Below are 16,572 nucleotides of genomic sequence, written 5' to 3'. Positions count from 1 at the left end.
AAGAGCATTTGCAACTACATTGTGCTTCAATATGCTTTTGTTTTGTGGTACCTGTCGCCCTCGCAGCTTGCAGCTCAGCAGAGGTACAACGACTTCCAGCGCTTGCTGTGGGATCAAATGCGTCGCATCGACCAGACGAAAATATTCGATGACAAGCTCTACCGGCAGGTGCGTCTCATGTCGATCATCGGTCCAAGTGCACTGCCACCAGATCAGCTTGACAGGGTAGGTATATCTGAAGTCGGCCAACTTTTTTGCGTGATTCATCAACCACAAAATTGTATATTCCCACGCACAGTACAATAGAATCGTCAACGATATGCTGGCCATCTTTAACGGTGCCACCATCTGTGCTTACGAGCAACCGTTCGAGTGTGGACTACGGCTGCAACCCCACCTGAAAGATGTAAGTGAATGATCGGGTGATCTTATGGGAATTGGCATGCTAAATGGTAGTTTTCTGTTTGGGGCCTCTCAAAATAGATAATGGCGAAGAGCCGAGATTGGAACGAGCTGCAGTATACCTGGCTCGAATGGCGTCGTAAATCTGGACGAAACATGCGAGATCTGTTCGAACAGCTCGTTGATCTTACGAACGATGCCGGACGTGTTAACAGTACGTATCAGTAGTAGTTGTCCCTCTGTCCCCAAATCACATTGACCTTGTTTGATTCCAGACTTTACCGATGGAGCTGCCTATTGGACGTTTCCGTACGAGTCGCGCAATTTCCGTGAAGAAATGGAACAAGTGTGGCGTGAGATACTTCCCCTCTACGAAATGATCCACGCGTACGTGCGGCGTAAGTTGCGAGAATTCTACGGTCCGGATAAGATCAACAAGAATGCTCCACTGCCGGACCACATACTTGGTGACATGTACGGACAGAGCTGGCAAAACATTCTGGACATAGTCATACCGTACCCTGGGCGCAGTTTTCTGGAGGTTACGCCCGAAATGCAAAAGCAGGGCTACAATCCACTGGTAATGTTCCAGATTGCGGAAGAATTTTTTGTATCGATGAACATGTCCGCCATGCCGCCCGACTTCTGGGCGTCGTCCATACTTACCCAACCGCCAGACCGGCCGATCCTGTGTCAACCGTCCTCGTGGGACTTTTGCACCGGGAAGGATTATCGCGTCAAGATGTGTACGCAGGTCACGCACAAGGATTTCATTACCGTTCATCACGAGCTGGCGCACATCCAGTACTTCCTGAACTATCGCAACAATCCGAAAGTGTTCCGCGATGGAGCTAATCCAGGTAAAGGGAGACAGCTTACCAGACTAGAGAGTTCAATGGTCTTACATTTTTTCACTTCCGTCTCGCGTTTGTGCAGGTTTCCACGAAGCGATCGGTGATGCAATTTCACTCTCCGTCGCCTCACCGAAGCACCTGCAAAATCTGGGCCTCGTCCAGAAGTCCGTCGATGATACGGCGCACGACATCAATTTCCTGTTTTCGCTGGCAATGGAAAAGGTGGTGTTTCTACCGTTTGCCCTCGCCCTTGAAGCGTGGCGGTATGACGTCTTTAGCAAGCGCATCCGAAAGGAGCAGTACAACTGCCACTGGTGGCTGCTGAGGTATGTACGAGCGGTTGTACGTGGTGAATCGCCACGTCGGGAAATCGTGGTGGATGTGCTGGTCGTATTTTTTTTCCCCCGGTAGTAGCGTCGGCTTTATAACTGGCTCTTATTTTCTTCCAATCTTTTCCGTCTGCAGGGAGGAGTATGGTGGTGTTAAGCCGCCGGTACTTAGGTCCGAACTTGACTTTGACCCTGGCGCAAAGTATCACGTGGCAGCAAACATCCCCTACATCAAGTGAGTAAATGCATGCTTTTGATATAATTTAAATTTTTATATAAATTCATTTTAATATTATAAGAGTTATTGGAGTACGTCTGACATTCAACTGTTTTGAAATCGTTATGAAGAATGATGCCTATGTTATACTATATTTTGAAACCATGATTATAAAGCATAAACGATTTATAGCATATAGTATGGGACCGAAGTTCAAATCTCATGCGGACCGTAACTCCGCAGTGAGGATTGACTATCCAACCACATGGTACCTTTAAGTCTATATCTTCTTGTTCCTGGGCAGTACAGCCTCGAAAGTCCTCGACCTGCCATTTCTGGTTTCCTGTGACTTGATTTACTCGTAGCAAGGTTGTCAAACCGTTCATATGGGAAGGCGGTCTGGATGAGGTTTGAACTCTGGTCCTGCCGAGTGAAGACCGGCGCCTCTGCCACAGAATACCCATTAAACCGGAAATGGCAAGCATAACCTATAAGACCGTTGGGAAGAATAAAATTATGGAATGGCCTGGTTGCCTATAATAGCAGCCAGAGACATTCGCATAGCAGGACTTTGTATCAAATTCCATCCAGACTATCTCCACATACGCAGAATTAACTATTCTTGTTGGGGATATCAAGTTAAGGAAGCCTGTTGGTCTTATGGTCTAGGCCTGGTGTAAAAGTTCTCGATACTGCTTAAGGTCAATTATTGAAGTTTCTAAATGTTTTTAAATTATTCCAATTACATAAGAATATTCCTAGATTTCATAACTTTCTTTTTGATAACGACTTCTTTTTCTTTTACACTTACTCTAGAATAGTTATGATTATTTCGAATTATTATTCAATCGTCGATCGTTTTATACCGTATGAATATGCTTGCCCAACTCTCTTTGATCGTATTAAGAACAACCAGCAGAGACGTTAAAACTCACCCGACATTATTGATTAGCGTTAAACTTAATCACACTGTTTCATTACAAACGATCGCCGACATTGGCGTGCCGGAGCATATCTGTTTTGTAACGCCGTACCGAGCTAATCCACCCAGAAACTTGATCTCGTTTCGAAACGGCTGAACGAATCGTCGTCACCGTCGGCCCCGGCCTGGCACCCTGTCAAAAAAGATCATTTTGCCTCCGATGATGGTCTTCCATCAAGACAGTCATGAGCCCGTTCCTTGCGAAAGCCGTTCCACGCATCCACGGGGCGGTACTGAAGGATTTCCTTCGGCCAAAGCTAAACGGGTTATTACCGTACACGATGCGCATCGAGTTCGGCCGCTCGGTTGTCTGGAACGGTTGCAACAGTCCCAGACACCGGTGTGTGTGCATGCACTTTCTCATCGAGCGCGCAGGTTACAAAACCCGATCGCTACCGGGCGCTCCTCGTACTCGCGCAATCAGCACAAACTGACAGCATTGCTCATTATCTTGCGCAAAAGCTTGGCGTCGATCGAGGGCTCAGCTGATGTGTGTTGGCTGGTCAAAATTTCAACATTTCACCGGACTGACCAGCGGCGCCAAGTAATCCTATCACGAAAATTGATAGGAAGTTACGGCAAGACTGTACTGCAAGGCGCCTCCGGGATTACTTCACGGCTCCGGTTGAAGTGGATGCAATTTGTTCGGTTGTTTCGGTTGGTGCCCGGGTTCCGGATTAAAATTGAAGCATCGGTCCGGATAAGTGCAGCAGTGGAAAACGGCACTTCTCGGTTCGCCCGGCTTACCGAACCGAGCGAACCGGCTGCTGTGGCTGTGGTGTAATCATAATGCGCATAATTTTGTGCCTGGCTGGTGACTTGTGGATGCTTCTTCGCATGCGTGCAACCGACCTTGCGCAATCAGTGATGCGGGTGTTTGCGTCTGCATTTATTTTGGGTTTGGTAAAGAGCTAACAAGCTGCCAACAATGTTTTTTCGCTTTATCGAGTGCACAAAACCGCCCAACCGAGCAACCGACTTTGTAAGTGAGTGCCTCGTAATTTCTCGTATGTTCGGACTAAGTGACAGCTACGGTTGGCGTGATGACAGATGAAGTGAAAGAGCAAGAGACGGAAGACGTTTTTTTTTACAATCACATTTTTTTATTACATTTTTTCCTTTCTTTTTTACTTCGTAAACAGAGCAAAGAAAAACATTTTTAAAAAACAAAAAAATAATAAACAACAATCAATGCATATGAGAACGAGCGCAAAGCTAAGAAAAACCATGTTCAGTTACATATGTTGAGCTGGCCTCTTACGGGGTGTTCCTTTTTTTTTGGGATGCGTTTTTCCATAACTTTGACAGCGTTTCTGTCTGTAGCTTTAAGCGGCAGTTTTGGTTTTTAACGGGGCGCGAGAGAATAAAACAAAAAATCTTGAAATGTTCGGCACTTCGATATTTACAGCACTTCTTCTGCCGACCCCGGGAAAAACGGACCAGGCAACAGCGACAGCCGGGACAGACGGGCAACTGTTGGCGCACCGGGCGCCATCAACTTTCCAACACGTGTCTTCCTTTATCGACTAATCGCACGGCCGTTTTCCCATCCAGCGCACTAGGACACGTTTGCATTTTGATTTTTCGTTTGCCGGCGCCTTCTGCTGTTCTTTTGGTTTTTTGTTGCTGACTGCGCGCGGTACGGTCGGTTTCGTAGGTTTTGTTCGCCATTTTTTTAAAAATCTATATAACAAGAAAACAATGTTGCTCGACGACGGTTGTCGGTCGAGAACGCATGCGGGTGAACGAGATGGAGATGGGAGTGCATCTAGGCATGAGAGTTGCTTGGTATTATTGCTGCTTGTTTTCCGCTTCCGCAAACATTCATCTTGAGTAAAATGGAGTTTTGTTTTCCCCCATTTTGAGCGAGTAAAAAGTGTGAGATGGCTTTCTCTGTCCCAAGGTGGGAGCCCACCTCCGGAAATCTTGAGCCCCCGAGCCCGACTACTAGTAGGGGGTTTGCGATGAAGCCCAACCGAGCAGATGTAGGAACATTGGTTTTTTGTGGGACATAATCACTTACTTGGGCGATCGCGTTTTCCGGTGATGGGGTCGCCAGCGCTTTTGAGGCCAGACTAAAGGCATTTCTCTCGCTGTTTTGTTTTTTTTTTTGGTAGGATAGAACGCTCCGATACGCTGGGGTGGGGAAGGCTGCGGCGTTTGTGGGTATGGGCAGGTCAACCGGACGCTTTCGGTAGCGAACCGGGTGTGACGTTCGTTTCCCGCCAAATCGAGGTGACAGGATGACCCCGATTGCGCTGAAACGCTCCCGGTGCTTGTTTCGCCACACTGCACCGCAGCCAGTTTTCGTTCATCCGGTGATGTTCGTAGATGTGTTCGAGAGTTGATCAGTTTTTCGACATTACTTTACAGAGCGTTGTTGGCTTACGGTTTTTTGTTGAACGGGACGGGATGAATCGTTTGAGCCAGTTGTCAGTGGCTGGTATCGATCTTACGGTGATGAACGGGATGTTGTTGGAATGTGGAGCGCGCTGTTGGATGTATGCTAGCAACTAAGATCACAAGTTTTGCGATATAAATAATGAAATGATGGGAGCTCTTCTTGGGCTTAGTGATGAGAACCGAAGTCGTGATGTTCGCTCAGACCCTCGGAGTGGATCTCCTCGTGGTGGTGGTGTTCCTCCTCGTGATGGTGCACCGGCACGTGAACCGGGACCTTGACCGGGTACGGCACTGGCTTCTCAACCTCATAAGGGACGTGCTTCTCAATCTCGACCGGCACTGGACGGTCGACCGGGACCTTCACGGGGTATGGGACGTGCTTCTCGACCGGGACCGGGATGTGCTTCTCGACCGGGTAGGGCTGTGGGACTGGGACCTTCACCGGGACTGGCACCGGCTTGTCAACGTGCACCGGGACGGGACGATCGTACGGGACATGCACTGGGTACGGGACCTTCTTGATGACCTCATACGGCACTGGCTTCTCCACCGGGACTGGCACTGGCTTCTCAACATGAACCGGGACTGGGCGATCGACTGGCACATGGACCGGGTAGTGGACGATCTTCTCAACCGGGTATGGCTTCTCAACGTGCACTGGGACCTTCACCGGGACTGGGATCTTCTTCTCGACTGGGTACGGAGCCGGGACATGGACCTTCACCGGGACTGGGACCTTCTTCTCGACTGGGTAGGGAGCTGGCACGTACACCTTCACCGGGACGGGACGATCGTACGGAACATGGACTGGGTACGGGACCTTCTTCTCCACCGGGTACGGAGCTGGAACGTGCACGGGCACCTTCACGATCTCCTTGACTGGGTAGTGGACAGTCTTGTAGACTGGGTAAGGCTTCGGCACTCCAACCTTCACCGGGACGGGGACATGTTTCTCCACCGGCACAGGGATGTGCTTCTCCACTGGGTATGGGACGGGGACCTTCTTGACGACGGTCAGCGTCTTTTCCTCGTGGGTTTCAAAGTGGGGTACTTCATGGTGTTCCTCGTATCCACCGAAGCTACCGGTCCAGCCGTGCAGTCCACGCTTGTCCTGTTTCTTGTCATCGAGCGCCTGAGTTTCGGCCGCCTTGTTGTCATCTACTTTGGCCTCCGCCACTGGTTTCTTTTCATCTTCGGCCGATGCGAAAAGCACCAGGGCTAGTAGGCAGACAACGCCCTGAAGGGAGAGAGAGAGATAATGGGGAAAGATTGCAAATATTAGGTCGGATGTATGACGGGAAGTTGCGAACGATCCTTCAGAGTTGCTACTAGCGATCTTCCGAGCTATTCGACCCCAAGGGTCGCAAAAAGAGCTCAAATACAGCATCCCAAAATGAATGTCTTCGTTGGTGTACTTCGTTCAAGTTGATTTTCCCCATTCCTTCCAAGTCCCGGAAGCTCAACGACCTTGCTCGGGATGGGCAATGTTTACACGATCATGCATCAATTACCCTGCCAGTGGCAGTGCACCAGTCCGTGCCGTAATGTGTTTGTGCTCAAAGAAGATGAAAACAAGTACCAAGTGGGACCAGCAAGAGGGGCAAGCAAGAAGGAAAGAGAGTGGATAACCAGTTAATTAAATGGAAAGGAATGTTTCCGTTCCAAATGAAACGAAAGTTGCTTCGGTTCGCAACCGAGCGAACCACGGAAGCGTGAAAGGGAAACGGAGCCAATTTCGGAGCTCTCGTTTCGAAAGTTTTTTGGCCGCAAATCTGAGGGTAAACCTCAAGAGACGGGTGAAGAAGATTACAGTATTTTGTTGTTGGAGATTTAATCTGGTACTTTAAAGCCTGGGAAAGCAAAGGAGCAGAGGGGTAAGAATGATCTTCAGAGCACTCTGACTCGAAGGTACGAGAAGATGAAATTAGGGCCACTCGATTTTAGCGATTCTAATGATCACACTTGAAGCATCACTGTCGATAAATGTTGGTACGTTCTTGGAACACTTGGATCACGAAGTAGTTTCACGACCACGAGCCTCTAAAGGAAGATCCTTTACTAGGCTTCTAGTCCATGTTCTTAGGATCACACTGAGCACTGGGCAACTATCACAAGTAGTAGTCATCCTTGGTAGTAGCTGTAGTAGTAGTACCAAACACTTCAGGGAACTGCTGTGACTCGACACGAAACTTCACCCCAAAGACTGGGGCTTTTGCACCGATTGTTTTGCTTACCAACAATTTCATATTTAATCCGAGCGAAATGTGTTCTGTAAAACAAGCAAGTAGACAACTGATGGTGAGTTTGGAGCTGCCGATGGTTTTTATACAGACAGGTTTCTCCCCTCGGCACCATTCCACCGAGCCACCTCCGGCTGTCTCTCCTCTTCCTCCGGCCAGGGCTTTCAGTTCGGCCTAGGCCGAGCCGTTCGGATGGAGCCTTCGGGTAGCTTGAAGCGATACGCTTCCCGGACCACCAGACAAGAGGGTGTGCAGTGGGGTTAGGGGTGGATTATACACCCCCCGATCCGGACGCCGATAGAAAGAGAGTGAATAATGCCATTTCCACGCCACCCTCTTGTGTGTGTGTCTCTCTCTCGCTCTCTCGTATTTCGATCTCAAACACCGTAGGTTGGCCCCCGTTACCGGAGCGCCATTTCCAGCCCATTACCCATAGCCATTTTCTTTGGCTCGGTTTGAGCGAAGCGCACCCGAACCACACCGACAGCGGTGACGACTTCTTTTCCTCGCGGCCAGTTGTGTGCGTGTGTGTGAGTGAGTGCGTTTTTGTGTTTCTTTTCGTTTCGACCATCTCGTTCGGTTCGGTTTCGCTTTTCCTTCTACCACTGGGAGTCGTGAGCTATTGGGCAAAAGAAAGGCGTTGTGAAGGGGGGGGAAAGGTGAGGACTTTTCGGTTTGGGGCAGTGTGCTGATTCTACGACAGTACTACGGATCCCCATCTCTCTCCTCAACCCCTCAACTCCCCGCAAGTTCGTCTACGATCGGTCATGGGGTGTAAAATTTGATGATCACAATCTCCTCCTTCCACCCCCTCCCCCTCCCCTCCTCGCGCCTGTTGTGGGTATTAAGGGGGTTGAGCGGAATCAGGTACACAAGGAAAGCCTTGGAGCCTTCGAGAAAGAAGACAGAAACATATGATCCGTACGGCTGACCACCGGCCCGAACCTACCGAAACGGACACCAGCCAGTGGGGTGGAAATCCGGGGGGGGGGGGGGGTACGGGGTGAGTGGAAAACATACGTAAAAATGAGCAGCGAGCGACCGTTCGTCGTAACCTCTCGCCACAACTGCAGCACAGTCGTAACCGTAAGCTGTATGCATAAAGTTTTCCGATCCACTAGAGCGGTCGCGTAAGGCCCGGTCCGCGGCTATTATTGTGACGGCACTGCATTTTCTACAGGTGTAACAGATGAAAGGTAATGGTGCGGTTGAGTGGTGATTTTTGCACTCCTCCAGGGCGAATCAAAGCTGAACCCGAGAGGGTGGCATACATATGCAGCAGCAGCACCCAGCTGTGTCTTCCTGTACCAGGTGCGCCCATTAATGTCTGACGATTGGTGAGGAATGATTGAGGAAAATTTGCCGTGATCTACCGGTATAATTGATGGGCAATGATTTGGATCAAGATAATCTGATTAGTAATTATGAACTATTAGACTGTTGATAAGTTATAGTTAAATGTGTGTAAGAGGATTATTTTATAAACAAAAAAATAGTGGAACATGATTTACATGGCCTTTATAATTAATTCAGTATTAATTAATTATGGGGCTGAGAAGCAGATTTGTTATTTTGGTAGATCAAGATGGATTAAATAAATTGCAAAAACGATAAACAAAAATCAAAGTCACGATGCAAAAAAAGCAACAAAATCGAATGAAACGAGCGATGCTTTAGTCAATTAAAATCAATGCATTTCCCTTTTTTCTTTTGGTGAGCTTTTTAATCAAACCTTCCTCGGGAATTCTCCTTTTCCAGCTCGGCCAGGTTGCGTCAAACAGTTTCCTATCTTTCAATTCGTTTCTTTCTCCCTCTCTTTCGCTCGCCGCGTTTGCCTCGGACGAGCGCATCCGCTCTGATTGGATTATGAATTCTATTGCTTTCCAAGCGATGAGTTTGCCGGAAAGCCGTCGGCCTTCCGAAATCGGACGGGGAAAATCCCAAAACACTCCATACCAGTGCGTTTAATGCAATCGCAGCTTTCGATCAAGATCGTCCACACAAGCGGGCTGGCTAAGTCTTTACAGCCTAACGAAATACGGCTTACCAACGCCAAACAACCGGCAATTAGACGTTTGTTGGGCAGCAAAAGAAAAAGAACACCCGGAAGATGAGAACGAAGCAAATGTAAATAGTGGCCGTTGGTAAAATATATAGAAACTAATGGAAAAATGTGCCCCACGGTTGCAAAACACGTGAAAGAACAAAATGAAGAAGCAACTGGTAGGCGATCGAAAAAGTTGGAGGTTTTTCGTTGTTGCTGCAGCACACTATGGACAGCCGACAAGCAAGGGCGAAGTAAGCGTAACTCCACCTCCCCCCTCCTCCCTTCTCCCCCGTTCGATCCAACAATGAAGAGAAAAGCGCAATGCGCGGCACTGATGCGACCGACCCGCCTGCTTGTATGCAATCGATTTGTCGAGCCTGTGTACACGCGGTACATAAGCCACGATCGTGGCAGCAAATCCTACCAAGCAAAACCAACATCCAACGCAATCGAAGAAGGAAAGAAAAACCTACGCAAGTAAATAGGAAACAGCTGGAAGGTAGTGGTAGTGGTAGCGTCCACTACCTGGGTGTTGGTGGTGTGGTAAGGAAGATGGTGAACAAAAAATCGAGCAAAAATTGGCAAACCTGGCAAAACAGTTTTCCGCGACTGCGTTGTTGTTGCGGCCCAGCGCGTGTCAACGAACCGGACCTAACACGGCTAGCGTACACCGGGATGGCGGAATCCCTCTCGGAAGTTTAGTAATGATCTAGCCGGGCAAACGTGCATTATTGCTAAAAGGGGTAATTGATTGTTCGGAAGGGAGAGTTTGCAATTTTTGGATGAGCACACCATATGTGCTCGTTGGACGAGGTTTATGCGCGATTAAACATAACGCCTAACAGCGTCACGTAATTCACCAAATCGGTCGGTAACATGATGTTGACCCTCTATGATACAACACACGAACATAAGCGCAAACAGCTGCTCTAAGGAAGCAGGATTCGGTGCTGTGATAGTAATCTTTAAAACCTCATAATGCATCTTAAAATTCATATCTTTCTTCGATGTTACCGTTCGCTGACTTCACTTTCCGGGCACCCTGTGACATACCGAGCGGAGTGATTGTTTAATTGATTCGATTACCTCACCGAAAAGGCCGCCCGATGCTCCCGGCTGAACTACACATTCATGCTGCACCAAGCTCGCAAGTGCAAAGGTTCGCGAGCAGCACGTCGCCTTACACGCGCCGTCCTGCCCATTCGAAGGTGTCACATAAATCATCATAATTACTATTGTGTGTGTTTCGCTGGTGGCGCTAGATGCTTGAAAGAAAATTCCACGCTAGGCCGCACGACGCGAATGAGTTGATTGTGGTCAGATTTAGCATGAACACAACATGAGCGCAATGGGGAAGATTTGTACGCAGTGAGCAGGCGAAGCAGCAGCAGCAGTTATTCCCTCGTTGCTACTGTTGGGGTTTTGAAGAATACTGTAGGGCTTTCGGGGGGAAGTGGGGGGGGGGGGGGCAGACTAGAACTGGGTGCTATAAAATGTTGAAAGCACTTTATTAAGCGATGATTTATTCTTTTAAATTATCTAGTTTTGTGTGTGATGCGAAATTGTACTAGCTGCAATGTGTCTTAGTTGTTTCTTGTGAGTATTGCCTTAGTTGTTTCTTGTGAGTATAATACACCTTTGAAATTGTCTAACTTTAAACCTTCTGGGGACAAACTTCACCAATTTGAGGTCAAAAGTCAGGACCGACAACAACATTGATGTTGAGCTACGCGTAAGGGTGCTGGCTCCCCACCGGTCATACTACAGTCCGAGTCAGAGACGGTTCTCTGCTCAGAATACTTGCTGCGTCGGGCAAAGCTGGGACTGCTATGAACATTTGTGGTCTCAGTACTCACATACGCTTCTGTGACATGAACTCAGTTAATAACTGATGAATCTCTCTTAGCCACGGTCGGGAAGAAGATGCTGAGAAGGATTTCGCTGGACAATGGAGGAGCCGTTACAATGACGAGCTTTACGTATGGTGATCTTTCCATCGTGGGGTCATGGGGCTACGGTGGGTTGGTCATGTCATAAGAATGAAACCGGACGACCCAGCCCGTATAGTCCTTTTTGGCAGTCCACACGAACAGACTAGGCGTGGTAGTCCCAAATTGAGTTGGAGTGATGACGTTCATGCTTCCGCCAGCATGGACGGGATAATGGGTTGGCTGATCACTTCTCTAAAACATGAACGGTATCGAGATTTGGTGACAAATTCTTGAAGAAAAAGCAGGAGAAAAGATACTTTGTTTTATAATGTACGCGTTAAATGTCGAAGATCAGATCACTCGGGCTGAACAATGACTGAAATGACTGACGACGCTCGTAAAAAAACATTTCCAACGGTGAGAGCGACGTTTGAAATAGTGTTTTTGGGAAAACTTTTTTCCAAAGACCTTATCAAACTATTTTTGGGGGGCAAGATGGATAATCACGTGATAGGTAGGTAAGGTCTGCTGTTCAGTTGAAAAACTCACAATTCTATTGAGAACAATCATGATGAAGTTGCCAGCTATCTTCGGTGATGCGGCTAGAGTAGGCTCTTGGACCTACTGTTGTAAAATGCTTCTTTAACGTTAAATTAAAAAGCAAATTTATTCCACAAAATTTATTTTTTATTAAATTTTTTGTTTTGTCTGTTAGTTTAATGTATATTGTCGTATGGCTTTTAATGCAAACTGACATAACAAACGCACAGCCTTTATGCTTCAAGTTTGCTATCGTTTTTAGCTTATCTAATGCTGAACTATTGTAGTGGTTATATTAGAGTGCTTTTTACTGAATTATTGCTAATAGAAGTGCATTGCGTCATTATAATACTTACACGTTATTTGTTTTAAACTAAACATTTTATTAATTGATAATTAATTTCATGTTTGTTCATTTTTGTCCGTCATCCATGTTTGTTTTTGTTTTTGCCAATTTCTTATTATTTTTGGAAAAAAATGTTACAACAACATATTCATTTCTTTTATGCAGTTAAAGATGTATTTTTTCTCTTTAAAGACAACAATAATAATCTTAAAATACAAATTATTAAACATATAAATAAAATTCACTCCTCCTTTTGGGCTTAACTTTTCGGCAAACCCAACAGTCACGCTTCTGCTGTAATTACCCTTCGCTTGCCCATGTACTCATCAATTGTACACCAAAAATAACACGAAACACATGCGTAACCAACCGCTTGCCATGGTTTGCGAGTTTAGGTGCACCGTTCAGATGCACTAGCAACAATGTAAGCCGAAAAAGCTGGCTGTCAAATCAGCAACGAAATCTGCCAACAATTAGTTGCATCTGATGACAGCTAAGGTGAAGAACTCAAAACCCTAATGCACACCCGTTGCAGAACAATAGCGGCACACTGTATAAACCATTTCCCATATCGGGAGGTGTGAAACCGTCCTAATGGTGAAGGCAAAATTGGACAATTTTCTATCCGGGGGATGATTTTTTTCGGGTCGGTCTAATGAAGCTAAGTGCGTTAGGTGTGCCCCAATTTTAACCAATTTTAAAATTTACTTTTCATAAATGCTCTTTCTCCTATTCTCGACCACCAGCACTCGCGCTCGTACGTTTGCGTGCATGTTGTCCCCGGTACGATTAATAAGTAAGATATAGGTTATACGGTCTTTGATGATAGATTTTTATTATGCAACAATGCTGGAAGCTTTTTTCACAGCTTTTTTTTTCGTTTTCTTCATCTGCCCCTGCCTAGTGCCGTGGTTGTGTTGTTGCGTTTTTTTTTTGCTTTTGCACTTTTCCTCTCCATCGACCGCGGCTTCCTCTGAGCCCCATCGCACCCCACAAAACACTCTCTGCGTCTAATGGTTTACCTTTCCCATTCGTACTGGAGGGCACGCAGCGTGGTAGCTACACGGCGCGCAATCGCCGTTCGTGTTGCTTACTTCTTGCATTATTTTGTTGCCAGCTTAGCTCTCGATCTCTCCCTCACTCACTCACTCTCTCTCTCACTCTCTCTCTCTCTCTGGCATCTCTCCATTTACGGATCGTCATGAAGATCATTTTTGTTTTCGAGGCTAGATGGCCCAACGGTGAGAAAATAGCACACACAAAAAAATCTCGATGGCACACATTATGCTACCGCCGGCCTAAGGGTCAACTGCCTGAATGACCCGGTGAGGGCGGTGAAGGTGAAGAAGGGTGGCCGTGCAGGAACGAACGGCGACGAATCGCATCATGAAGTCATAATGAACATGCCGGCCACAGTGGCAGGGCACGCGTATGTACTACGGCCCCCGATTGGCCCGGCCACACTAGGTAACTTGGCCAAATGGCGTTGACCTGCTATGCTTTCACTTTTCATGGTGGGCTAGCAGAGGGCGAATGGAAACGAAAATTGCATACAAACCATGCAATTCCATAATCTTGACTTCTGGGGAAGGGAATTGTAGGGGTTTTTGTTCCATACTCTGAAATGTTTGGACGTAAATAAATTTATTAGATCTACCCTCAATTGTTTCAATAGCTTCACCAACCCTTCAACTCATCAACCCTACCCGAACCATGTCACCGGTGTGCAGGACCGGAAAAGGGATTGGGTGGCGTCTGCGAGCCCGTGAAACCGAAGCGGTGTCCCCTGGTCCCCTATTTAACAATTGGAGCTACTGCTCTCAGCTCCCAGTAAGCCTGCGCCTGGGAAGGTAGATTGTAAGTAGCCTGCGGAGACATGATGGTGAGGTTTAGTGGGCTGCAGGCTGTAGCATAAAACTCACCAACATGACAAACATCGGGAAAAACACAGAGAGAGAGAGGTTCGCAAAGTTCCCCGGTCCGCTTGGATCGGGCCGAGTCTCGAACTCGGAGGGCCTGCCACTGATGAGATAGAAAACAGAAACTAGGTCGATCGGTATTTGGAGCAATGGCATGAAATGGAACCACAGGTTTAGCACGGACCGCCGGTGATGAATTGGGAGGGTTCGTCGCTTCGGCTACAACCGCCCATTGAAGTCTTTCGTCTGTCGGACCTGCCCAATGTTTACTATTATTTTGGGGGCGCTTACGTAAACAAGGGATTAAAGGTTGTAGCATCGCGTGGCGTGGTCGATGATTGACAGCGGGCGCTTTTTTGGGGAGGCAGATTTTTGGGGAACAGTTTTGCAACCACCATTACTAGCCCCAGGTAGAATGAGAAGGCGGTTTATTGATGTCTATCGACACGGCTTCAAGCGCTTAATTCCTTGATGGCGTTAGCAGACATCTTTCAGCATTGTGTTTTCTTTGTTCGATTCAATCGCCACCGATTCGTCTCGCATTTCCTGCCCGAAAAAAAGAAATCCTTCAACGCGAACAGCCTTGAGCTCGAACATCGGATCAAGTGAGTGAAATGTAGCATACTGCTTCTGTTTACGATCGGGTGGCTCTGTGTGTGCGGATGCATTTCATACCATCGTCAAATCGAAGCCACAGCCACGCGCACCACCTGATGATGATTGAGTAATGTGGTTTCCGCTCGCTTACATTTTTTTCCGTCCATACCGAACCGAACCGACCGAATTTCTGTCTCCTATCATTACATAAAACAATGACCAGCACGAGCTGTTGAAGGCTTGTGCACTATTCTTCGTAAGGATTAGTGCATGGAAGCTGAATTGAGTTGGAATCTTTTCTAAAGTATTGTGAAACTTCCAGCAAATAAAATTGAACCTTTGTTTTAGTATGAGAACTCCGAAAACCTAACCGCCAGATTATAAGCGCATCAAAAGTCTCTCCTTGAGCGAGGTCATCTGAAAATTTCACTTGCTACGGTTGAGCGAGCTTCTGCTGCTGCTGCTTCTGCTGCTATTAGATGCTTTAAGATTCATCAGTACGCCATAGACAGCATTTATTGTTCGCATGAATTAGTGACTCTGGCCGGCCTTTGCCTTGCGGACATGGGTATCCCTTTGCAGACGAAAAGCATCTCTCCCCCCACTGTGTCGACGCGTTGCCTCAAACCAATCGGTGCGACGGCGTGTGTGCACTTTTAGATATTGATGTGCCGTTTTAAGGCCTTCTTTTTATTTTTCTTGCTTGATATCGCGCTCCCCCTCCCTAGCCACCGATTGTATCGCACAAATTGTCGAAGCACTTTTCGAACCACGATGTAAGCAACGCCACGCAACGCCAGTCAATTTAATTTATGATTTTTTTTTTCTCTCCTCGCTGGTTTCTGGCCGTCCGGCGACGAAGGTCTGCCTCTTCTGATTTGTGTGTGTGTGTGCTTTTTTTTCGCTACCTTTTCTCGGACGGATACACAGTGAAGATGCTCATGGTGGATGGGTAGCAGCTAGTAGGTAAAAGTAGTAAACTATTTTTTTGGATTTAGTAACTGACTTTAATGGTAGAAAATTGGTCTAGTCGTTCGTCTCGACCACCCGATTTTTATCACGGTGTTGCACCGACGCTATAAATTAAAGCACCGATCGAAACGCGTCAAGGAAAAGCGCACGAAAATCGAAACCACACACTCACATTCCAAACGGCGGTGCAATATTTGCCGCTCGGGACCGTAACGCGAACGGTAGGGGTGCAAAACTGGACAGGAAATCGATCAAAAACTTTGGTGAAATTTACTCGAACGATCGAATTAATTAGCCGCCTCCATGTGCAAGGGTATGGGACACCGGGAAAAACTCTTTATGGAGCAGGAAAATTTTCAATTCACAGTATGTGTAAACTACGTCGGTCACATCAATCGCCGCCGATAGGGTGATGGATGTTTTGCGGGGAGCGAGAAAAAACACTCTAGTCTAGGTGGCATTTAGGTGATTTCGGATTAGTTTAATAAGCATAGCTAACAGAAAAATTTATTGCCTTTCGATCGAACACAACGCTGCACATTGTGTTCGTTGAAATGAGGCCAATGATGCACGATCGAACGAAATTGGCAGCATGTGCCGGGCGGGTAACGTAATGAGTCGATTAGGTGGGGCATTTCGCACATTTTCGAATTTCCTGCTGTGGATCTGTGCTGCTTATCGAACAGTTTGTGGTCGGATGGATTGGAGAAAAAAGGAGTGTCTGGTTGCATAATGCATACACGATGTTGCTTCTTTCTTCTTGGCGAAATGTTCTTTCACAGTCGAAATCTTC

General features: G+C 47.1%; 2 protein-coding genes across 6 annotated transcripts in view; one reads left to right on the top strand and one right to left on the bottom strand.

Annotated features, from left to right (window-relative positions):
* The window catches only part of LOC118508806 (angiotensin-converting enzyme), a 76,117-nt gene that overhangs the window by 3,483 nt on the left and 56,062 nt on the right, over positions 1-16,572 (top strand). For all 5 annotated transcript variants that reach the window (XM_036048532.1, XM_036048528.1, XM_036048529.1 and 2 more), the window contains exons 4-9: positions 67-225; positions 299-406; positions 484-616; positions 678-1,262; positions 1,339-1,582; positions 1,722-1,820. In XM_036048532.1, coding sequence (XP_035904425.1) covers positions 67-225; positions 299-406; positions 484-616; positions 678-1,262; positions 1,339-1,582; positions 1,722-1,820 — 1,328 coding nt within the window. The remainder of the gene's footprint in view (positions 1-66; positions 226-298; positions 407-483; positions 617-677; positions 1,263-1,338; positions 1,583-1,721; positions 1,821-16,572) is intronic.
* LOC118508817 (skin secretory protein xP2) lies at positions 3,875-7,478 on the bottom strand. Its single transcript, XM_036048558.1, has 2 exons — positions 7,422-7,478; positions 3,875-6,424 (listed from the first exon to the last, which is right to left on the bottom strand). Exons 1-2 carry the CDS (start codon positions 7,431-7,433, stop codon positions 5,354-5,356), a joined length of 1,083 nt encoding a protein of 360 aa, XP_035904451.1. The 5' UTR covers positions 7,434-7,478; the 3' UTR covers positions 3,875-5,353.

Source organism: Anopheles stephensi, chromosome 3 (assembly GCF_013141755.1).
Source record: "Anopheles stephensi strain Indian chromosome 3, UCI_ANSTEP_V1.0, whole genome shotgun sequence".
NCBI lineage: Eukaryota > Metazoa > Arthropoda > Insecta > Diptera > Culicidae > Anopheles > Anopheles stephensi.
The sequence above is the reverse complement of the archived record's forward strand: the minus strand, read 5'-3'. Positions and strand labels throughout refer to the sequence as shown.